Source organism: Zonotrichia leucophrys, chromosome 1A, assembly GCF_028769735.1.
Source record: "Zonotrichia leucophrys gambelii isolate GWCS_2022_RI chromosome 1A, RI_Zleu_2.0, whole genome shotgun sequence".
Classification (NCBI taxonomy): Eukaryota; Metazoa; Chordata; class Aves; order Passeriformes; family Passerellidae; genus Zonotrichia; species Zonotrichia leucophrys.
This window is the reverse complement of record NC_088170.1, coordinates 6,680,588-6,705,925: the sequence shown is the minus strand read 5'-3', so window position 1 is coordinate 6,705,925 and position 25,338 is coordinate 6,680,588. Positions and strand designations below refer to the sequence as shown.

General features: G+C 40.3%; 1 protein-coding gene across 2 annotated transcripts in view; it reads right to left on the bottom strand.

Annotated features, from left to right (window-relative positions):
* Positions 1–25,338, bottom strand: part of FBLN1 (fibulin 1) — a 62,314-nt gene that overhangs the window by 22,024 nt on the left and 14,952 nt on the right. For both annotated transcript variants that reach the window (XM_064736737.1, XM_064736728.1), the window contains exons 3-14: positions 21,100–21,235; positions 17,847–18,018; positions 16,127–16,186; positions 14,335–14,436; positions 12,607–12,744; positions 10,368–10,505; positions 8,967–9,110; positions 8,045–8,173; positions 7,414–7,539; positions 6,122–6,241; positions 5,186–5,317; positions 4,389–4,512 (exon numbers count right to left, since the gene is read on the bottom strand). In XM_064736737.1, the coding sequence (XP_064592807.1) occupies positions 4,389–4,512; positions 5,186–5,317; positions 6,122–6,241; positions 7,414–7,539; positions 8,045–8,173; positions 8,967–9,110; positions 10,368–10,505; positions 12,607–12,744; positions 14,335–14,436; positions 16,127–16,186; positions 17,847–18,018; positions 21,100–21,235 (1,521 nt within the window). The remainder of the gene's footprint in view (positions 1–4,388; positions 4,513–5,185; positions 5,318–6,121; positions 6,242–7,413; positions 7,540–8,044; positions 8,174–8,966; positions 9,111–10,367; positions 10,506–12,606; positions 12,745–14,334; positions 14,437–16,126; positions 16,187–17,846; positions 18,019–21,099; positions 21,236–25,338) is intronic.

The window sequence follows — 25,338 nt, the reverse complement described above, 5'->3', positions numbered from 1 at the left end:
CCTCACATTAATTTCTGAGTCAGATTTTCACTTCATTGTGCTCAAAGGGACTGAGTGGTATGCAATAATTCCTCACATGCTGAAGGAAAACAAACTTTCTATTAGCAAGATTTATGGCTTTATGCCTTGCTTCCTACAGGGAAACCAACTCAGCATGCTGAACAACTAACCAGGTTTATTAGTGAGCTATACCCTCACTACACATTCTATGCTGTAGATTTCCAGAGCTGCAACAGCCTTCCAAGCCTCCTGGAATATATTCCACTGCAAAGTAAAAAAAAATATAAATATTCCTCTTGCTCATGCTGTTGTTGGTGTGCACCTCTTTTCAGCAGGTTGCACCACACCATGAGATCCACGTGAGCCATTGCCACATCATGGACATTGATGCCAATGATCAGCTGTGCAGGGAAGGTGGTTTTTGTTTTAAACAGAGGAGAACTTTAAGGGAATGAAACCAACTGATGGTTGGTCTTCACAGACAATCCTTAACCAGAGGAGAATCTGGAGCCCCACTTCAGGAAGGGAAACAGGATTGAGCAGAGTGGTAATGGGGATGGACAAGTGCTCTGTATGCTCCCCCTGTCTGGAGATAGGAAGTCTCTAGGACATTTCAAGGTGTAGAAGATACAGAGCTATGTTCTCTTTGCCCTCAGCACTGAGCCTTTACATCCTATTCTTGTCCCCTTCATCTGTCCTTTCTTATCTTGTTTCTTCTTCCTATCCCCTCTCCTAGCCTATGGCCCTTGTTTCTCACTCAAATATTTGGCATCAGGACTGTCTACTCAGCCAGTGTCAATCCCCCTCCTGCTCCATTCTCTCCTGGCTGACACAGCTCTCTCAGTTTCCACCTCACAGCCCTAGACCCAAAGCACAGATCCTTTCCCTCAGGACCTTTGTGTGGCCATCCTAAATTATTTCTTCCTTTGATGGTCCCCATCCAAATCCGGAATAGAATAATGGAATCACTAAGAATAGAAAATACCTCCAAGACCATCGAGTCCAGAGCCTTGTCACCCAGACCAGGGCACTGAGTGCCACATCCAGGCATTCCTTGGAAACCTACAGGAATGGGGACTCCACCACCTCCCTGGGCAGCCCCTTCCAATTCCTGACCACCCTTTCAGTGAAGAAATTCTTCCCCATGTCCTCTTGTCCTGTCATCAGTTCCCTGCAATCAGCTACCCTTGGGCCATAAGGACCTGTGGTTGCCTCCTCTGTAGTTTCACCCCATTTTCCCTGCTACCCTGGAAGCATCTCCCAGACTCATTCTCCTCACCCTGACAGACCTTCAAATACTTCCCTCCCCACGTTCAACCTCCTTATCTCCAAATTTTCATTTTCCTCTCATTTTTTTCTTACCAAGCTGGCTCCTCTCTCACCCATGCTAGAAACATCTCACTTATCTGTGAATTTGGGGCTGCTGTTTTGGCATAGAGGAGTGGATTAAGTTTACTCATCAAGGTCTTAATTTCTTAAAAAAGGCTGAACACAATTCTACAAATTTTACAAAGTTTGTCACTTTAAAAGTTTCACAGGATTTTGATGCAAAAGCAATTTCATAGCAAATCTCAGATTTCCGCTCCTTAACATGACAGCACATTTAAAACAAATTTAAATCACCAAAATGTCTTTAAAACACACATATACCAGTGTGTTCCTCTCTACACTTGTTCTTGGAAATGGGTGAACTGCTCTGGCTGAAATTTGCCAAAACTTGAGCCTGAGTCAGACACCTGGCATGTAAAACTTCAGCCATTGGTTACATTTTGGCAAAATTTTAAGGAGTTAAAACATGTCCTAATAATGATAAGCACCAGGCAACCTTAATAATATGCACAGACATGTCTAGAAAATAGAAATAGTTCCCCATTTGGCTCAATGCAGCACACATCTGACATGTTGCCATAAACGCTTCTTTATCTTTTCTACTATTTTTCTTGGCTTAAATATTACAAATGTTAGACTTCAATGCCATATAAAGAGAAGTTAATTGTTATGCAATTTGAAAACAAAAACTGTTTGGCAAGGCAGGGCAACAAGTTAAGTTTTATTATGAGGAGCAGCAGATCTTAATCTATCCTGGGAAAAACCCCAAGCCTATAGACTGATCAATGAAAAAAAAAGCAGAATTTAAGTAAAAGAGATAAGGCCTTCAATAAAATTGTTACTATTTAGATCAAGCCAGGGATTTTGCTGTATTTGGGGAAGATAACACAGAGTGTTTCCTCCTTTCCTGCTTCACCTGATGGCAATTGCCACTGCAACAGCCACCATGCAAAAACCTCTGCTTTACAGGTACTGGGTAAAGAAACTTCTGGATCACTGAGTGCTGCTGCTGCCTGTGCATAAGGATTTTAAGGAAAAATAAGAATAAGGAAACACGGATTTACAGGATTGAGGCCTATTAAATTATAGCTATTCCAAAGAAAATAATGGGGAACAGGGTAAAAAAATTCCTGAGGTGCCAGCTTGATGGGAATGGAAAAATAAGTAGTCTTTCTTATGATGTGCCAAGCTGGTGAAACTGGAATGTGTTTTGAATAAAAAGGAGAGAAAAAATGGTATCTGTACCAGGTGAGATTAGAAGCCAACTACTTTGATTTTAGAGCCTGGGTGAAAAAGCAATTTAATGTTGTTATTATGCAGAATGTAACAAAGATATGCTGGCTATCAGCCCTGCTGGGGTACAAATGCAAAACTGATTCAGTCAAAGAGATGTAAAGTAGTTGGGATGTAAAAAGGGTGCTAAAGAGCTGTCTTATGAACTGCTCCCAGTAATCCCACCCATAAACAGGTAATCCCACCCATAAACCCTGATTCCTGCACACTGGTGTAACATTGATATCCTCTGAGAATGAGAGCACCTGAGGAACCCACTGCTCTTCACCAGTGACAACAATGAACTCACATTCTCTTCGCTTTATGCAAACATCTTTCCAGAAATGCATTTAGTAACTATCTGTAGCTGTTGAGAGGGGAAAACCTAATAAATCCAACAAGATGATGACTTAAGGAATTAAAATAATTAGAATTTCACTGAGCAGCTGCAGGATTTGTGTCTGACTCAGCCTAATTACAGCCTGAGCACATCAGAAGGATCTCGCCCTCTGAGCAGGTCTGAGTTAGGCAGAGAAAGCCATTACAGAGCAACAACCTAGACACAGAAAAACATTCAGACACTCCTGCTTTCTCACAAGATGTCATGTAGCTCAAATAGCCAATGAAGTCAAATACAGATAAGAGAGAAAAATAAATGGAATGTGTGTATGATGTGTATTTTATAAACTGAACTCTGCAACGCGGGAATGTCTGTAAGAGCAGAAATCTGCTAATTCTGTCTAGTGGTCCATTACACAATGCACTTTTAAAACTTTTTTTAAAATTAGGATACCAATGAACCCACAGACTTACAAATAAAAAGAACATCTGCATCATGAGGCGCTGCTTGGTCACTGATGTGACAAATTTAATTTAAAATTTAATTCCTATTACCCTTCCCAGAACACAAGCATATTTTATAAATAGCTGGGTTTACACCATGAACTTCCTCTCCAGCATTCTGATCAAACACATCTGCTGTGCCACTTGTATGACATTTCAAAGACTAAGGCTCGAATGCAAACTAACTGATCCCCACAAAATCCCTGAGATGGAGATCAGTGCTGGCTTCATTCCTCACAGGAGGCACAGAGCACTCAGGTCTGTCTGACAGATGGTGCCCATACCAACAGTGACTGGGAAAAGCAGTAATGGGCTGATAACAAATGGGTATTAGGAAGAATTTTTTTATTGTAAGAATTTTTTTACTGGAACAGGTTGGCCAGTGAGGTGGATGCCACAACCCTGGCCAGTTTGGATATGGCCTTGAGCAAACTGGTCTAGTGGGACATGTCCCTGTACATGCAGAGAGGATTGGGACTAGATGAGGTCCATTCTAACCCCTTAATATTCTACGATTCAAAATAATGGTACCAAAAATAAGACATTCTTGCAATGCTTTGCAACAGTACAGGTGAGAATTCAGAGAGGGAGCTAAAAAGAAGCCTTTAGCTGAAGTGTGAACATAAGGAAAGACTGTGTGTGATTCTGAAATAAAAGCCAAGGATTTCAAAGCCCAATGTAGCCTTCCTATCAGGCTGCCTTGCAAGGGAACCAGACAGAGTGTATCTGCTTGTGGCTCTGGAGATCATTATGGTGCAAACCACTGACACATGGCATTTCTTAAGGGAGTATCTTTTTTCTTAGAAAGAGAAGCATGAGGAAGGAAACCAGACTTGTGTGGTAGGCCTGCCAACACAGTTCATATTTGCTAGAAACTGCTCTGTGCTCAGCCAGCAGTGGCATGGCACTGAGGAGATGGTGCCACCTTGGAAGAAGGTACTTACGTGTCTCCTGACTTGCGGTAATTCTCGGGGCATTCCAAGGACAGGCAGCGGAAGCCGCCCTGGATGTTAAAGCAGGTCTCGTTGAAAGAGCAGTTGTGGCTTTCTGCAACACACTCATCGATATCTGCCAAAGGGAAACAGGGGTGTGGGTTAAACAGGGGCTTCTCCTCTCCTTGCAGGTGCCAGACAATGACAGAATCACAGAATCACAAGGTTGGGAGAGACCTTCAAGATCAATGAGTCCAACCCAGCCCTAAGACCTCAACTAAACCCTGGCACCCAGTGCCACATCCAGTATTCTTAAACACACCCAGGGATGGTGACTCCACCACCTCCCCAGGCAGACCATTCCAGAGCTTTATCACTTTATCAAACTGCAGGATTGCAAGGGGAGGACAGAAGAACAAAAAAGAAGAACACTAACCCAACCAACCAGCAAGAAGAAATGGAAGAGCAGCAGTGCCACTAAGTGGACAAGACCTAAATATTTGCTGACATGTTTACAGCAGGATATTTCCTTTTAATGGCTAAACCAACTCACAGCATTGGAATTTTCACTGTAAGAATTTTTATTAATATTTTTTATTAATATTTTTTAAAGTAGTCTCTACTGAATTACTTTGTAACTGAAATTTTCTGTATATTTATCATAAAAGACTGATTTCTTCAGATGTCAAGCTGATATGTACTGCATTACCTATAATGTCTTAGGAAAGGCATTTTTTCAAACACAAAAACTGCTATAACTTGTCAGAATTCCACAGTGCTTGAGGTCTCCCTTCAGTTGTTGAACACACCTTGGCAGTTGCGTGCGTTGGGCGCCAGCCTGTAGCCAGTGGAGGGACAAGTACATTGAAAGCTCCCAGGAATATTGACACATCTAAAGGAACAGATGTGTCCTCCAGTGGGCAAAGCACATTCATCAATATCTGCAAGGAAAAAAAAAACACCACTAATTTTCTATGTGTTCACGACATTCAGCCCAGTGCACATGGACAGTGCTCCTGCTATGAGGTTCAAATACAATTATACAATTTGATGCTTCTAATTTCTGGGCAATGAAGAAGATCATCAGATAGGTGTGGCTCTAAACAACAAGATCTAAATAGCAAATATTTTCAGGAATAAATGGAACTCTGAAGAAAATTAAAAGCTATATGAGAGCCCAAGAGACAAAGTAATGGATGAGAGCAAGCACTTTACAGTGACATGTATTGTAGTGCTTTATAAAAGGGAGGGAGAGAAATAGTTTTATCCTTGTTTTTACAAAAGGAAATCAACATTAGGTGTTCTGCCCAAGGCCTCACTGTTTAGTAAGTCTTGGAGACCTAAGTCCAAGCTCAGGATCTTGTCCATGAGGTCACATCCTCATCTTCCTTGTATTTGAGAATACATTAGATCAGAACCGGCCACAAAAAGAGGATATATAAAATATTACCTAGTAATATCTCATATCACATATGTAACACAAATATGCTCATTTATGACAAATTTCTGTCGAGTTATAAAAGTGTGCCAAGCTACAATTCAGTGTGAACAGCAAAAATGACACCACACATACAAAGAGATGCCACTAGAAAAGAGCATGGGTCGGAGACCTTCATTAAATACAGTTAGAAAATAAAGAAAATAAAGAAAATACTGAAGAGACTCAAATGTTAAAATGAAAAAATTACATGGAATTGCTCATGTTTGTTACAGCAAGAATAAGGAAGGAGCACCACAGGGCTCACCTTCACAGGAAATGCCATCGATGTCGCTGAGCTGGAAGCCCCGGCGGCAATAGCACTGGTAGGAGCCGTACACATTGGCACACTCTTGGCTACAGGGGTTGCTCTCACACTCATTCAAATCTGAAAGGCAGAGTTACACACCTGAACCACAAATTTCTTGCAATGTTCACCACTCCTAGTACTGGAATAGGACAAAATTTTGGAAGGTAATTGTTTTAATTGAAAAAGGATGGCACACGTCACTGAGTAACCTGGAAATAGGGGGCTCTCAGTGTGCTACTCTTAACAGGCAGCATAGGTTAATTTTTACTGTGCTATAATTTCCTCCTGTACTTCAAGGTGTGAGACTGGGAGGGAATCTTTAGGCCAACACTCATGTTTTTGTGTCTGGATATCAGCAAGGCTGGTTTTGAAGGTTTTGAACCTGATTGAGTTGAATCACCCTTCAAAGTGCAGCAAAAGCAGACCCATACACCTCTGCATCACAGAATCACAGAACCATTCAGGCTGGAAAATATCTCCAAGACCATTGAGTCCAACCTGTGACTAAGCCCCCACCTTGCCACCCAGACCAGAGCACTGAGTGCCACATCCAGGAGTTCCTCAGACACCTTCAGGAGGGGACTCCACAACCTCCCTGAGAATTCCAATGTCTCAGCACCCTTTCAGGGAAGAAATTCTTCCTGTTGTCCAACCTTTCCTGGTGCAGCTTGGGTCTGTGTTATCCTGTCCTGTAAAATGATGGACTCTAAGGGTGATATATTCAAGCTGTGGGCTATAGTGGCCTCAACTAAGCACGGCAGCATTCATGTAATTAGAGATTCTGCACTGTGATGATTTCTCATGACATTCCAGTACAGTCTTGCAAAGTAAAATAAAAAAAACAACAAATAAAAAAATAAAAAGTAAAAAAGTAAAAGTAAAATTAGAAAAAAATAAAAAACAGGTAAAAGAGCAATGAGCTGTGTCACTATAGGACACAAAATAACACGACGCGCACATGCAGCTCTTCCAAGGTGAAAAGAGAGTTTTTAATTTCTGACTCCAGCATTTATAGATTTCCAAAAGTGACAGTGGATTGGAGGGTGAAAGTGCCACCTCTCCAATGACACTGGACAAACCAACAGTCCATCAAATTTCTCCTCCTCCATAAAAGAACACAAAACAATAAGTTATTTACATAAAGTGCGTGAGAAAGTTCGTTACAAGAATGTAAACATGAGAAGGCTTAGAAAAACTTAAAAATCAGGGTGACAGAGCTGTTTCTCCCACTCCATAACTGACAGCCCTACCTTCACAGGATCTGCCATCAGCTGAAAGCTTGAAGCCCACGGTACAAGTGCAGTAGTAGGAGCCAGGAGTATTCTCACACTTGTGAGCACAGAGGCGGCCTGGGTAGCGCCTGCATTCGTTGATATCTGCAATGACAAACACACAGAGAGCTCTGTGGATGGATGGGCTGCCCCACTGCAACACCAGCCTGGACAAGAATGCGATTATAAAAGCTTGATTGCTGTTTTCCAGATTTAAATTTCATACTAAAGAGAGAAGAAGTCCTCAAAATGCTCATTTAGAAGCACCCCAGAGTATAATTGGATTAGATCTATACAGGAGAAAGTTGCTTTGATCATCCAAAGGAATCTTTTGCTGTAGGTGCTTATAAAAATATCACAGAAAACAATTACACACACTCTCACAACCTTACCTTTTAACAGGATAGCAGATAAAATGTTGACAATACTAATAGAGCTTCCTTTGAAGTACCAGCAGTTCGTTAATATGGTTTTAGAGCCATCCAAATAATATAGCAGTCAATTCTGCATTCTGATAACAGAGGCTATGCACAGAGCAGTAACATTCTTTACAGAGGATCATTTTTTAAGTGCTATGGCTGCAGGTATTTAGGTTGATGGTGCAACTTACCAATGCAGGTCCTGCTGATGACATCAAAGCTGTAGCCAGCTTTGCACTCGCAGCGATAATTGCCTGGGGCGTTGATACAGACGTGCCCTTCTCCACAGGGCTGGTTGGAGGATGAGCACTCATCCACATCTACAACAAAATGTGATTTTAAGTGCACTTCTAACTATGCAGGCTGAGAGAAGAACATGTTAACATATTTTTTGGTCCTCTGGTGGTTATAAAGTGTTTTGGAACAGAAAACAAGATGTTACCGTGCTCTCAGCTTTTACAAGATCAAAGTCACAAATCCAAACTATTCCTACCAAAGCAGGTTAGCTCTAAGGTGTCCTTAATGTTGGTGGACTTGGGATGGAAACAATGAAGTAATTAGGCAATCTTTGGAGTAATTCAGGTGCAAAATTGTTTTATTGTGCATACTCATATTTGTGGATCAAATTTTCATCTAGTCTAAGATGTTTGAGATCCAGAGTCATCAATTTCACTCACAGAAATTGAGAACGCATACAAAAACGCTTGTCTTTGCTAAAACCACCTCAGTTAAAAGCCAGCCAAAGGCATCTATATCTTTCAGTGTTACTTGAAGGCGTCTGTGGAATGTTAAGTTGACCTTGAGTTATTTCTCTGTACTAAGAAGATTTGGGACCTCACAGCATTGTTCCATTGATGCAGTCACAGCCAATGACATTTATGGGGTTGATAATAATTACTCCTCAAAATGTAGGATTTCCTGAGTTTTATGAAGGACAGAGGGTGGATACTTGTCATTCTTCACTTGCTGGGACTGCCATGAGGGAAAGAACAGTATCAAGAATTGACTGTGGGAATGACAAAAACCTGGACAAAGCACAGGAAACTGCTAAACATAAATTATTTATCTGAGTTACTTTCTTAGAACTGCTTTTTCTTCCCAGCTGCCACTCACCTACACATCTTGTTCCATCTTCATTGAGGTGGTAACCTCGGCCACAGCTGGGTGAGATTCTCTGGCAGGTGAAGGAGCCATCAGTGTTGATACAGATCTGCCCAGCTGGGCACGGCATGTTGGTGCTCAGGCACTCGTTGATATCTGCAAGAGCACAAGTCAGTGTAACTCTTTCTGCTCTCAACAGGTTTAAGGTAAGATGCCTTCATTATTTAACCCTTCAGAGAAAAGTTCTGCCCGTGGGAGAAGACAACTTTTCATGACATTTAGCTCCACTGATACAAAGCTTCCAGAGTGAAGACTGTGGAGGTATAAAAGCCATAGATACCAATGAAAAGCAGTGTAAATTTGATATAGAATTTGTATTTGTTTCAAAGCCTTTAGAAGTCCCTTCTAAACATACTGATCAACAGTTCAGTTCACCACCTTAACCAGTTCTGTTTCAGCCTGTGTGTTCTGATGGAGCTCTTAGCTTCTACATGATGATCAGGGTCACAAATCCAACAACAAAATCCCCTCAACTCCACACAGAGCAGCATTTGATTCCCAGTGCATAAAGTTAGGCTGTGAAACTGCCTAAATGTTTTGAGAAAATGCATTTTATGTGGCTTTACTGATGTCCATGACAGCAAGTAAATAAAAATCTGCCATGGAGCTGGCACTACCTGTGGCAATTGTGTGTGCTTTCAAAGGGGGTGCTGGGGGACTGGCCCCCCTCATTTTAAAGGCTGCAGTTTTGTTTTCAGTCTGTTTCCAGTGTCAGATTTCAACTCTACAGGAGAACAAGGGGCTGATAATGAGTGCAACTTGGCAGCAGCTGCTGCTCGGCCAGTTCCACAAGTCCAAGGCTTGCTATGCCAATGGGGGAATTAAAAGTTGAGTTGAGACTTGAAAATAATACTCAAAGGAATAACTGATAGATTTGTAGGTCACATTAGACAGATCCATATAAAGTCTGCTGGAAACCAGTAATTTTAATGGATTTATATGAAAGGTATAATTCTGGTTTTGGGGAGTCTTGGAAACAAGGCATTGGCCTGACAAGATTGTCATCAGTCTTTAAATTAAAACTCCTCTCCACAGTATGTTATACCTGTCCCATATTCTCATACACAATAAGATGGGCTTTAACATGGCACAGGTCTGGAAAGACCTACAAGCCTGTAAAACCAAGCAGACTAATATCAAAGGGTGTTCCAGATGCCATAATTACAGCTTTCTACACAAACCTTTGGCTAAAACCTTTTGGATAGAGTTAGATAAAATAGATGGCAATTTTTTTTACAAATTTTGCTTCAGATAAAACACCCAAAGACTTAAGCAGCTAACCACCTACCCAGGGAAAGTACAATTTTCTCCCAGCAGCATTTGAGCATTCCCCAAGACAAGAGCAAGCCTTACCAATACAGTTGCCCAGTGCATCCTGTATAAACCCACTCATGCACTGCAGCTTGGGGCGGCAGCGGAAAGATCCTGGAGTATTCTGACAGATAAAATCGGGGGGGCAGTTATGAGTACCAGTCTCACACTCGTCAATATCTGGTACGTCACAAAAAAAAATTGTTAGCAGGAATTAAACGGGTTGCTTCATTACATTTCAAACATAAGACATAATTAAAATAATCACATAGATTAATCCTCAGTGTACCTTCCTGGAATTCTGTGATCCAGGATCAATCTGACTTATTACCTCAAAAAATATCTCAATAAAACCAGATAGGTTAAGAGTTTTTTACAATTTTACTACTAATTTTATATATAGGAGGGTATCTGTGCATATCATGCTTTGCAAGTTTAGTTCTCACAACTAAATGATTCAAAACTATTATAGACAACCTAAAGCATCACATTCAGCCTTGATTCAGCAGTGTGCTGGGATTTGAAGTCAGGAAGATTTAATTAGCCAAGTGCAATTTTAATTTTAGCTTTAGATCCAATGCAGATATTGTTCATTTCTTTCATAAGTGAATTAATTGACCTTGATTCCCCATCCATATTAAGGCTTGAAATCCCTGCATTACCATGCTTTAAAATGCACATAAATATGACTTCTGATTACTTTAATATTCTACTCCAGTTCAGAATAGACAATAAATATTTCTGAATAAATTATTGTTCATGTAAAGCAGATAAAGGAGATAACAGCAAATGAGGCTTCACTCAGGAATGTAGTCCTGTCCACATAAAGCAACTAAAATTTAATGTTTGCCAACTGGCAAAGGGATTAAATCTCCTAAAGCTATCAAAATATAGAAAATCTCCAGCAAAAGGATAACTCATCTTTTCATTCATGTTGATACAACAGTAGCCCCAGAGCTTTGTGGGACTTAAAAAATGAGTGTGGAGACCATTTGAATTAATAATGAAGTGGGTTTAGCAGGGTTCTACATGTAGCACAGCTCAGTCATGTTACTTGGCATTTAAAAACCATACATGACTATTTTTATCACTTCACATAGCATTAATAATTAACATTATTAGCATATCTAACCCATATAAGAACTTTCTAGCATTAGTTGCGGGTATAATTTAATATCTGTACTTCTTTTTTTGCAACAGAAAAATATGTTAATCCTTGCCAGTAAGCTATTTATTGACCTAAATCTGATATTATTTAAATCAGTGGAAGTGTAACTTTAAAGGGATCACAGTTACACCAGGATACTTTCAAAAACATTGTGTGATGTTCTGCAGGTTTGGCATTGGAGTTTGTTCATCAGCTTTTTTTTTATTCAATCTATTTATTATTCATCACTGATCAGTTCCTACAGTAAAACCTTACCTAGAATTTTGGTTAATTTACTCAGTGGAAAGAAATTAGTTTATTTATAAAGCAGTCTAAGCTTAGGGAGAACAGACATGGTGAAAACCAATTCAACATCAACTGGAGTTTGCTGCTAAATTATATCTCTGTAAAGGCAGCATGCCAGGTGAAGTTACCAATGCACATTTGAGCATTCTTTAAGCTAGATGGAACTTGAAACAAGTAACTTTTTTAGTAAGGACTGTTACCTTTGTGTTCAAACACAGCTACTCAAGAACAGTGGTTTTAACCCCTTTATGTTTTTAAATCTCTAGGAATGCTGTCATTAAGAAATTAATCCCTTTATAACCTCCTAAGGATAAAATCTTGCTTTCTTTTCCTAAAGATGCATCTACCCTCACATTTTCAAACTGAATCACCTGGTTGCTACACTTTGTTTCATGCTCCAGACTGTGCAAACTTGATTCATTCATGTGCATCCAAACCATCAGATATGCTCCACGAGCAGGACTTGGGCACTCCACTCACAAATGAGCTATCAATCCCACAGACCAGACTGGACCTAGCCAGACACAATCTCCAGGATTTTGTGTGTATTGTGAGTTCTGGCCTTGCTAATCACCTGGTTTAGTCCCCAGAGCAGCTCCTAATGTGCAACACAAACTGCCAGGGTGAAATGCAGTTATCTCTGCTGGAAATCTTTGCAGCAGCCCCCAGCTGCACGATCTGGTTATTTGCGAGGTGACAGCTGGGGAAACTGCTGTCCTTGAAGTGTGTGTCTCAGTTACCTGAGTATTTACCAAAAGCCAAAGAGCATGATGTGCTTAGTTTTTATCTTAAGCCTGGAAGATGCTGGTTTCTGTGCACAGGACATACCTTTGCAGCGACTGTCGTCCGTGAGCTCGTAGCCAGTGCCGCAGCTCGTGTCCCGCTGGCAGCGGAAGGATCCCAAAGTGTTGACACAGGTCTGGCCAATCCCACAGTTGTGTGTCCCAGTGATACATTCGTTAATATCTACAACGGGCAGAATAATTTAAAAGTAAACAAGAGACAGCAAATAAGAAACAAGACATCCCTGGGAAGACACCAGATTGAAGGGCTTGCTGTGGGCACACCTCCAACCAGGCATTCATCTGAGCATCTGAATTCAAAGGTGGGGATTTGGCCTCACATCCACATCCTGCTACACTGCTGTCACCAGGGTGTGAGCCAGCAAAGACATTTGGAGCCTGTTGGCACCAGGACTTGCTGATAAACTTCTTGTTCTTCAGTACAGTGTGACTGAGAGAGAGCAGAGACTCAACATCATCTGACTGAGTCTAGTAGTCGATGATGTCTCTGGATATGTCTGAAGTTGTTACAGCCAGGATGTGTAAACACGGTCTGCTGTTGGCAGTGTTTGGTTTAGGTTGGACTCAATGATCTTTAGGGTCTTTCCAACCTCAGTGATTTCATGGTCAGATTATAGTGACTTTATGAATGAGGCAAACTTTCAGAAATCATTGCCTTGCTCTGCATCCCACCAATATATGGTTGAGGGACTCACTGCACCAAGCTGACTTTCTACTTCACAGCTACTGACAGACATTTCCTTTGTGAATTTATTTTTCATTTTTACTTTGAATGCGTAAGAAAATCTGACATCCACGTGTATTAAATGTAAAAGCTCTTCCTTTTTATAGGTCCAACTATGTTAGTGTTAATCTGACCAATCATCAATATTTATTTTATATTCTGAAGTTTGTGTCTGAGGTACTTAAGATTACATTTCCAGTCACTGACAGAAAAAGGCACTCTTCATCTGGAACATCTGTCATCCTTGAACACCTATGCAGGATGGACAAGTTGAGCTGTGCCCTGGAAGGGCTCACATCCCTCAGTAAGAAGGAGCCTGGGCTCACTAGCTCAGAACCAAATGTCACATTGCTCATGCCTGGAGTCAAATGCAACCTCTATCCCAGCCCATTTCATTTGATGCCACAGATCAGAATATGCTGACTTGGAAGGCACCCACAGGGATCATTCAAACCAGCTCCTGACCCTGCACAGACCCCCCAACAATCCCCCCTGTGCATCCCTGAGAGCCTTGGCCAAGCCCTCCTGGAGCTCTGGCATTCCCTGGGGAGCCTGGGCAGAGCCTGACCACACTCAGGGGTACAGGAAAAACCAGTTCTTCTTCTGGGAGAAGCTAACAATCCTTCCTTGACAGTTGCCATGCCACTCACGGAGTCCAGAACATTAATCCGTTCTGTTAGTTGTGTCCTTAACAAGCTAAAGAATCCTACTCTATTTATTTTGTCTGCCTTATCAATAACAATCCACTTTTACAAGAGAGGATAGGTATTCTGTTTTGGTTTTATTCACAACAACAAATTCAAACTCTGCCTCTTCTCCATTCTAAATTCTCCACCTTTTCCACTTAACATCATTTCCCCACAATTCTCCTTTCAACACTCCATTCAAATCAACATTTTATGACTTCATCTCTTTCCCCAGCTGACATAAGCGTATTCTGCTCTCTTCTCTCTGGGTATTTTTGTATCCATTCTTGCACTTTTAAAACAAGAATGTTTATAATCAGAACAATGGCTTTATTTCTTTTACCTTCACAGGTGATGCCATCTGGTTGAAGCTGATAGCCAACAAAGCAGGAGCAGACATAGCTGGATCCTGTGTCTCTGCACTGCTGGGAGCAGGGACCACCACCTAATGAACATGTTAAAAGGCCTCATGTAATTAAGAGGCTCTTCACAGGAACTTAAACAAACCACTAATTTACAGGATACTTGATTTATTTAGAAAATAACTTAATACACATATACAAAACAAAGAAAGGGCTAAGCACTGAAAGATCTAAAAATTATTAAAAGAAGGGTTATTGTGACAAACAGAAAGAGAATACTACAGAGAATTTACAAAATTTGGCTCATCATTAAGAAAACTTTTTCTGACCTTGTTAAAATAGAAATTAATATTAAAATATTTCATATTCTAAAAGCAGAGAAGAGGTTATACACTTCCAACAACAAATATTTGTTGTAAGGCTGCAGATATTCTTAGTACAAACAGAACCCATATCCTGTTTTTTAGAATGGCTGGATAGGCATTAAACAAAAGGTGTGAGATAGGCACAATCCATGTGAGAAATTGCAGCTATAATATGTTATTATAAATAATTTTTAAAGCACAACAATTTCTAATGAGGACAGGGCCATTAATGCATCACTGAAAATTAGGTGGAACCATAGTTTTGCAGTTGCGATCAACAGCCTCTGCTCTCTGAATCTCTAATACTGTGACCTCTGTCCTGACACAGTAAAACCTGTAGTGAGAGTATTAGAAGAACAGAATTAATAATGAAGGTGCTCCAAAACAAATTGCTGGAAGTTCCATTTCCTAGGAAATTAAAATTTCCCCTGTTGAAGTCCAGGAAATTAGAAGTTTTGGCATGCCAAGTTTATCAGAAAATATACTGTAGGCAGAACCACCAATTGGCAATTAGCAATACCAATCCATCTCCTGCAGGCAGCTGATTAACTGAGAAATACAACAACTGATTACATGGAGAAATAATGCTAGGAAAATATGTAACACATATTTCTATGTCATCTCCTCGAATTAGCAACTGGAGACAAGGAGGAGAGGCACTGCTGACTCTGGCTCACTAACGACCTGGTAGATATTCCCACTCTCTCCAGAGTGTAACAGCTGTAGAACATGGAGCACAGTAAATAATTTTTCAACTGGAATATAAGCCTGTTAAATTGATTTTATCCTAAATACATTTCTGAGCTCGGAAATGCTGGCAGAAAACAGTGAATCGCTGCTGGTTTAGGTTTATAGACATATAAATCGTATGTGACAAGCAATAAATCAGAATATTTAGCAGAGCAATATTCCAAAAGCACATTTCCAAGGAGGCAGAGCAGCATGAATAATGAGAACAACAGCCACTTTTGTCTTCCTTTTCTTCAGGTTATGCATCTCAAACATAAACAAGTTTAATTTCATATTTAAACACCCTGATATTCAAACACCAAGAGAATAATAAAATATGCACATATTTAATATAGGATCACCACATTCTGAAGAATCCAAAGCACTCCACAGGTTAAAGGGTGGCACTTCTGAGGTATTACCCACAAGAGGTTAAGTAGAAGTTAAATGTATTGTCCCAGCTTCAGTAGAATAAGATGGACTGCACTGTGAGAGACAATGCCTCCCTTATATTTGGGCACTATTTAGGCATCACATAATGGCCCATTACTCCTTGGAAAGGCTCTTCCTCATGTTTTTTTTTAACCCATAACTATCCCAGGCAAAGGGCTTTGGCTAGATCTAATTTGGCTTCACTTTATTGAAAGCAATCACAGCAGAGCTGGCCAGCAGGACTCACCTCTGCAGCCATCATGCAGATAAGGATCTTCTTGGTCCAGCTCCTCCTTTGAAATGTCAACTAAAAAGAGGAGAGATAGGCATTAGAGAGAGGAGAAAGCACTTTTCTTCTCATTGTAAAACACTGTGTGCTTGGGATGGAACTCACACCAGGGTTTTGGACAAACCAGAACAAAATTAAAAAGCATTATTTACATATTTTACAGCTATTTCTTACTTAAATTTGACATTCACATGCTCATGGCCATGGAGCATTTTCCATCTGACTGATTCAATATGAAAGTCACATGTGATCATAGATTACATGTGGACTGATATTTTCAAACACAGGTTCTTAATGCCAGGCTTTTAACCAGAGCTTAACCTCATTTCCATAAGGCACATTGTTGGGGCATGCTTGTCTTCCACTGATTTTATAGTAGCTTGGGGTATTCAGAGATTTAATGAGAATCAGATTAACCTCAGTTATTTATTTGGACTTCCTTTCAAAAAGAACTCCACACCTAAGTTTTTGGGCACATACTAACGGCATTCTTTATATATATATGAAGCATATACTTATATACTTCAACTTTTTATATTTATATATATATACACACACACATATATATACATATACATATATAAATATATGCATATAAATATATAAATATATATATATGTACTTAATATACTTATTGAAGAGTTTTGATCTGTGGTATTCCTGCCACATACACATATTCCAAGAGTCCATTCTCTCCACATGGACATACAAGGGCCAAAGACATCTTGAACTCAGTGCAACTCCTAAGAACCTGCTAATGGACTTTCTCCAATCCCTCTGAACAGCTTTGAACACAGGGGCAAAGGTAAGTTGGTAGTGTGCAAAAACACAATCCCAAAAGCCCCAAACAAATGAAAGTCTATAAGGGTCAGTCTGTACTTATTCATTCTCTTCAGCTCTGTGGACTAGTTTTGGGAAAGGGTGTCAGGAGCATCTAGGTACCCCTCTTTTTTTGTAATAAAAGAAACATTTTCCACACTTTCTGGAGATCTTAGTTGTCCCAGGCACTCCAGGCATTTCAAAAACCCCTGGTTTGTGGGCATTTGCCTCTCACACAATGGCAACGTTTGCATTCTGCTGAGCTGGCAAAGGCCCTCTAGCTTCCCAACACAATTCTAAGAATTGTTTGTTGATTTTCATTTTAATTAAACATTTTTTCAGTGGGCAAAATGCCAGTAAAATTAATAGCTTTTATTCAGCTTCCAAGGTAAGATCATTGGTTGCCAAAATAAGCTCTTATAGATTTAAGTTCTGACACCAGAAACTGAGTGACCTCTTTCTGCCTCTTATTTTCAACAACAGCCTTTCAGCTATCACTAGCGCAAAAAAAAAAGAGCTCCAAAACATGCATCATTAAATTACTCAGTTGAGATATCAAATTAGAGTAATTCCAAGAGAAATAATTTAAAGTGAAAATACTCCTTGCACCCTGTATCACTTTGTGTCTCGCTCTTTTAAGTATGCCATAAAATACCTGGCTCTTTTTTGGGAGGATAATCACTGATGGACAGATCAATGTCTTTAAAGTATGCCATAAAATACCTGGCTCTTTTTTGGGAGGATAATCACTGATGGACAGATCAATGCTTTTTAAGTATGCCATAAAATACCTGGCTCTTTTTTGGGAGGATAATCACTGATGGACAGATCAATGTCTTTAAAGTATGCCATAAAATACCTGGCTCTTTTTTGGGAGGATAATCACTGATGGACAGATCAATGCCTTCTTGGCCTTTCCCACAGCAGGTCCTGAAGACAATCCCACACTGATATCCCATCTTTGGGTTGGGCTCACAGCTCTGTCCTTGAACTTGGGCAGCCTTCCCCAGCAAACAACAGTAACAGCATGTCTGTTAAAGAGAAAATGAAAGTATTAACAAAGTCAAAGCAATGTGAGCTTTGATAATGATGTCAGTGGTTATCTCACCTTGGCACTGATGGAAAATTTTCCACAAAGTCTTCAAGAGAAGCACAGAAGCAAGAACAGGATAAATTAATCCTGTGGAGGCTTCCTTTATTTTAAATTGAGAAGATGCTGCTGATTTATTCAGTTTTCTGCCTTGCTGTCAGAAAGCAGCAAAAGTGTTTGGCTCTCTGGAACTGGTGTCTGACAATTGCTACTGTCACATGAAAGCAGATTTAAGCTATTTTTTATTAGATTTGTCTTCCAGACTCTGTTTTGCTTGAAGAAAATTGCCTGCACCATTACACAGAACAGATGAAACATAAAATAACTAAACTTTCAACTAAATTTCTATAGTTTGGTGCTTTAAGCACCACACCTGCTAAAAAGAAGGCGACCATGAAATGCTTTGCATTACTTTGAGATGTTCTAAGTTTTCCCTTGTAAGGAATTACATGTTTCTCTCCCTGCACTAAACTGAAAGGCACTTTTAAAACTCAGAGCAGCGTGAAGTCAAGACAGTAATAGCATCCTGAAGTATGCAAGTTTTCCATTTTGCATGAAGCCATTAAATACACAACAGAAAATTCTCTGTGCTGCAGACTGCTGCAGGGCTGGAACTCCCCTCTCCTGGCCTCATATCCTGGGGTGTTGTTTCCATGCCCTTCCAGTCCCCAGGATGGATTTTTTCCCTTATTTTCTCTTGTTTGGTGAGATGGTTGCTACTACCCACTTTTTTTACCAGTTCCTCCAACTACTTCCATCCGGTGACAGATGCTCCAGTTTCATCCTATTATGTCTGGGATAATTCCATCTTTCCTGGCTTTTTTGGATGACTTTAGAAATAAACCTTCGATGATTGAAACATTTCACAATATTTATTCTAACATATCAAGCAATTCCCTGAGGCATCCTTCTGTGATGATAATTTTGATAATATTCAATTTTTCCAACCATAAATTAGAAGAAAAAAAAATGAAAGCCGGCTAAAGATTCATCACTTGACTTACACCTGCATATTTTTGATAACCAAATCTTATTTAGTTATTGAATAGGCTGATGCTTTGACAAATTCTGACATTATATAATTCTGGTACCCTCACTGGCTTCTGCTGGAAGACTCAGGCCACTTCTTTATCTTGTCACAGGATCTTCATATTGGGAGTTGCAGAGTTTCTCTGGAATTTTTTTGAAGAGTGATCATTAATTTTGCCCTTTTTTGAACTGTTGAACAGCCTTAAGTTCCTTATTTCTTTCAGCCTGAGCCACCACTTGAAAAGCCTCTGTCTGCAGCTTGTGCAAAACTTCAAGTACAGAACTTGCTAAATCTTGCAATATCTGTAAGACACTGCATCTTCAATTAACATAATTGTGTGCCCTGAACCATTTGTTCCAACCCATATTTATTCTAACTGTGCATGATATATCTTGATTTAACATCTTGATAATGAGAATAATTTATGTTTCTATACCTCAGCTAAAATGATACAGAGATGGAAAGTGTCAAGTGTTATCTTAATTGGTTTTGCATGGCTTTTGGTAGTGAGGCACAGAGGTGGCTTCTGTGAGAAGCTGCTGGAAGCAATCTAACTTCCATATCAATTGAGTTCTTGAGGTGTTTGCAGCCATTTCCCAAAGGCTGCCAGTTGTCTGAGAGCAAATTATGATGACCATTGATTTATTAGCTTGAACCATCACAGCTTTCATGGATGGTACAAACTAACAATCAAGTTGTTATTCTACCCTTTCACTGCCTGTAGGCCTCTGCTTCTTCAGTCACCCTAATAATAATATCAAACTTTTTCCCCTCTGGTATTGGCAAAATCCCATGGAGCTTCCAAGCCATGCCTTGCTCCCATGTTTGAGTAGACAGTGGTCAGCTGTGTCCCACCTGAATTCCTATGATCCCTTGACTGCCTTCTCACAGAAAGGAACAAAGGAGTAAAGTTACACGTGAGAAATTTGAAGGTACAATTTTTGGTGTGATTAGGAAGCACCCGAAGTTCCTTAGATTAATAAGGTCTTTTGATTATGCAAAGTTTACAATAGTTTTACAATATTTCTTATTATTTATGTTCAGATTGAAGTTGCCAGTTTTGGTGTGAATCCTGCAGTAACTCTGCTTTTGGTATCTGTCCACAAGAGGTCTCTCCCTTGCTGAAATCCCTTAGATGCTAACCAAAAACCCACTAATAACTCAGAGGAATTTTCCAGAACTCTTTAAGAGCTAAACTTCTCAAAGAGAAGGACAATGTGCAAACAACTTTACCAGAGACATGAGGTGCAGGTGGGAAAAAACCATTCATGTGTAGCAAACCGAGTCAATCTTCAGGCCAACCCTAAACAACCTCAATTCCACTTCTTAGAGACAAACAGAAGTTTCTCTGGGTCAGAACCCAGGACATTCCTCTGACTGCCCTGGGTGATTCAAGACCTTGGCAGGGGGTTCAGAGATCTTGGCACAGAGTCAAAACCACCCGTGCCTTCGATTTTAGCCCACAGAAACAATTACCAGCTTTGTGTGAAGATTCACAAGCTACAAGAGTTTTGAGTGGAATGATAGTGAATTTGTCACAGGGCGAAAAACTAGAATTTTGGGGATTTAGAATGAGAGTTCAAGAATCAAGATGGAGGAATCTGGGCATGTTCTGTCCTTCTTCTTCTTCTTCCTGTCCTCCATCTTCTGCTGTGATGGTGCCACTGTTTGATTGGTTTAGGGTAGAGACAGACTGTCTAACATAGATTATAGGTCTTGGAAAATTATTGTAAATAAAGTACTCATAGTTTGTAGTATAAAAAGCTAACACCACCCCAAGGGCAGTCACTGTGCCACAACCCAACCTGCCAGACAGATCTCAGCAGGTCAGAGAAGGAATGTAATAGATAAGAAAAAATAAACAATCTTGAAAAGCAGAACTGACAAATCTCGACTTCTTCTTCGGTCACAAGAACACAAAGGGAAAAAAGACTCTTTAATACCTTGGGATCCTTTTCAGCAACACAAAACCTGAGATCTCTGATGCCTCACCTTGAAGTATTCGGCCTCACAGGTGGAGTTTTTGGCAATATGGGAGTCACATTCCTCACGCGCGTTGGCAAATTCGACCCCGTCGGAGCAGGACTGCTTCTCCAGCTGGCTGCGGCAGCACTGCACCTGGGTCATGCTGCAGCAGCAGGGAGGAAAGGGAGAACAGTGTCACATATGGGGCAGGAACACATGATGCAACATTTGAGAATTAGTACTTCTACTATCTATGTGGAAAGAGGTTTCTGTGGGAGCGATGTTACAACATAAAGGTATTCTCTGGGAGGAGGCAGATTGTCTGTGTGACATGGTTAGTACAGTTTCACTACTGGTCTACCTTGCAGTCTGTCCTAGCAACGTTTTTAAACTTCAACCACACCTGCCTCAGGACACAAGGAACTCGGGGCTGCATTCTGGCATGTTTTGTGACAGCCTGTGGCTGAGGAGACTGATGGAAGGGAGAAGTTATTGCATTTGCAGGGTCCCTCATGGCAGGAAGGAATGATGGATCTGACTCCATGTTCTCAGAAGGCTAATTTATTATTTTATGATACTATATTGTATTAAAGAATACTAAACTAAAGAATACAGAAAGGATACTTACAGAAGGCTAAAAAGATAATAATGAAAACTCGTGACTCTTCCCAGAGTCCTGAAACAGCTTGGCACTGCTTGGCCAAAGAGTGAAAACACTCACACCAGAAACCAATGAAACAATCACCTGTGGGTAAACAATCTCCAAACACATTCCAAAGGAGCAAAACACAGGAGAAGCAAATGAGATAATTATTGTTTTCCTTTTTCTCTAAGGCTTCTCAGCTTCCGAGGAGAAAAATCCTGGGCACAGGGATTTTTCAGAAAATATGACTGTGACAAGTCAGGCCCTGGATCTTGTGAAAACCTGCAGTCTACCCTGGCACCTGCTGCCCCAAATCAACAGGGATGGCATGTGCAAGGAAGATCAGAGCATTGTTCTGTGGGACACCTGGAGATCATGGAGAGACATGAAGATACCAAGGGAAGTCACAGCGAGAAACAGCAGAGTGTATTGCAAGCAAGGGGAAAAGAAACACAAGGGAAAGAAAAGTATTACAGGGCAAGGAGACGTGGAGAGGAGACAGGATAAAATTGTGCAGAAAACTTAGTTTTGTTGCACTGCTCATTAAATCACTCTATTTTATCTCAATGCCAGTGAAAAAACTGGAAACTTGTTCCTGCAGGGGAAAAAAAAATCTGCATGAGGAGACTTTAAAGTCCTGCAGTCTGGTTGCTGCTTGTCACATGAATACAAAGGCCAGGAAAGATCTTTCTCCACTCTGCCTTTATGTGTAACTCTGCTTTGCTGCGTAGTTTTGTGGATAAAGCTTTTCCACCACTACTTTCTGTTACAGACACTGGGAAACAGAGGAAAAAATACCTCAGTACTCCTGAAAATCCCCTATTCCACTGCTGGAAATTTTGATAATATCAGGAAGAGGAGTGGGTTAGTAGAACTACTGAACTACAGGCTTTTCCCACCATCACCTGAGATAAATGACCTACCATGCATCCCCTCTGGAGGAGCTTTCCTGCTCTCCAGGACCATGGAATGAGCTTTCAGCTCCCAGATGGTATCAGGGACTCCCTCTGCTCTAAGGGCAGGCAACCAAAAGCAGGGGACATGTGGGTACTGGGCTCAGATTATGGATCTCTGTGCATGTGGGTGAGGCCAGCTTGTCCAGATACATTCCTGAAGATTCCAATTCCTATTTATTAGATTGTACATGGATCACTTACAACCCAAACCACTCTGGAATTTTACAGTTCCATCATTACTAATGGTCTGACTGTGCAGTTCCCACTTGGACAAAAACAGCCATGGTATTTCAATGCATAGGAACTAAAAGCCAGGATAAATTTATGAACAAATTATTCAAAAATGGACTCTAAAATCATAGCAAGAAGTTAAGCCCAGGACAGTAACTTTATTTGGCAGGATATTTGAAGTTTTTGCTATCTGATTTAGTTCCAGTTTGGAAGAATATGTAGCCTTTTTGTTGCTGAAATTCCCTCTGAAGCAGAATTTCCATTCCCTGCCCAGCTCTGGGGTGGTCTGACTTTCAGGGCTTTGGAAGCCTCTAAAAACTGAACTCCAAGCCCAAGAGTGTGGGAGCAGAGACTTTCCAGCCTCTTTACCCCTTCAGATTCTCTTGAGGAGCTAGATATGTCAGCCACAGACAAGCAAACAAATAAACAAACAACAGCAGTCTTTCAGTAGGTCTGTTTGATTCCTGGTGTGGCTTTGTTTTTTCCAAACACCAGCCAACCCTTTGAAATCTCTGAAAAACATGCAATTTCAACCAAAACAAGAGAGTTTGTTAAAATGTTTCCCACAGCTGTATTCATAAGTCATGTGGTCCACCCCAACTGTAATAAGGAATTAAACATCAACTGGATACTAGATTAAAATACCATTTGTTCATTCTGAGAACCACAACAACAATAAAATCACACTTCATTGCCCAAATCCTACAGCCCTGTTGCACTGGTAGCAAATATTGCTGGAGACTCCAAATACCAATGTGGCAGAAACAAAAATCCTTGAAAGATGGCAGAGGAAAATGCTGGAAATACCTGCACAGTGCTGGTCATTCTTTTCCCTCTGCACACCAGGGATCCCCAAACCAGCCAGGCAGGCTCCAGGGAGTTTGGGATGAGCAGGATCTCTCCCTGCATTCCCTAAGTCACAGGTGCCTCCCTGGATGACAACCTCAGCTAAAACCTGCTCCCTTTCTGCTCCCCAGCAAGGGGAAGGAGCCAACAGAATATTTAGATTTGTCTCTTGGTGTTACACCATTAACACCATTACCAATCTGTGGTACCATTAACAATCTGTGGACCATTAAAAATATTGGTCCCTAAAAACAGAGAACATAAAGTAGTACCTTTCTACAAATCTGTTTTTTTTTTTTTTAATTAGGAGTAATACTTCAAAAAGTCAAAAGCTGGTTTTTTCTTTTTTATCTGCCTTATTCTGATTTTCAGTTAAAAGAGAGTAACAGAATTTTTCAGAAAATAAACAGCTATTCACAATGTGGCAGATATTGTATAACACTAAATATTGAGTCTTTAGGAGCATGAGGCCTCATAAGTGATATTCATTCAGGATGTTTCAGGTAAAATCATGCATCTCTGAAAGAGGAGTTTTATTCATGGCTCACTAGTGAACAAAAATCACCAAGACATTTTAAAAAATCCTTATTCATTGTTTCACATGTTGATCTAAAAGTTATTTCACTACTAGAGAATTTGATTATAAATGAAGTCTAAGAAATCATGTTTTATATTCTCACTTTTACTTTCTGTTAAATCTTAATGAATGTGACTAATTTCCATGGAGTTAATTTTCAAATTAAAATCTACACATCCACTTACATCCACCATATTTTCACATTTATTATTCTCCTGTGTGGAGGATGCACTCCTAAACCAGCACAGATTTCATAATAATCTATTTTTAATTTCTCTTCTTTTCATAAAAGCATTAAAATTTAACTTTTTTTCTGACAGCAATGTTTTGTCAATCTGCTTTTGTTACCCTCTGTCTCTCTCATTCTACTTCCTTCAAGCTATGTCAGTGCTGTTCATGTGTACAGTGGAAGGTCTTGGACAAAATATCAAAATGAAAAAGAATGATTTTGCAAAAACAAGCTAGGTCTTCCAGCCTTGGATTCCTCAATGTGCATTCTTGCAACACTAGTAAATAATGCTATTCCTGGTGTAATTCCAGAAAGGCTACACATTGTCAAAGGCATGCAAATACCATATGGAGACAGACTGTTTCTGGCAAGGGAATTAAGTTCACTTGCTAAGAGCTCTGTGCAGGGAAAACTCTTCACTTAGAAAGGAAGAAGAGTTATTGGACAGGTTGAGTTCCAAAATTAACTGGCAGCTCTTTCCAGCTGCCTTGAGTTTAACCACACCACAAGAAAATGAATGAATGGGAAAAGACCCACTGCGATGACAGCCAGAGATATTACTCATTAAAATTCTACACTTGTATTAGCTGAGCCACAGAGACACAGAGATAAACACTGACATTGTCCAGAGAGATAATACAGTGAGATAAAATCATGTGTGGGGCAAGAAACCACAGTGAGAGATTGCAGACTTTGGGCCCAGAGCCTTGTTTCAGCTGAAAGCTGGAGTAAGAGAAACCAAGGGGATCTTTGGAACTTGTGAACTTCACACAGGGTCTGGCTC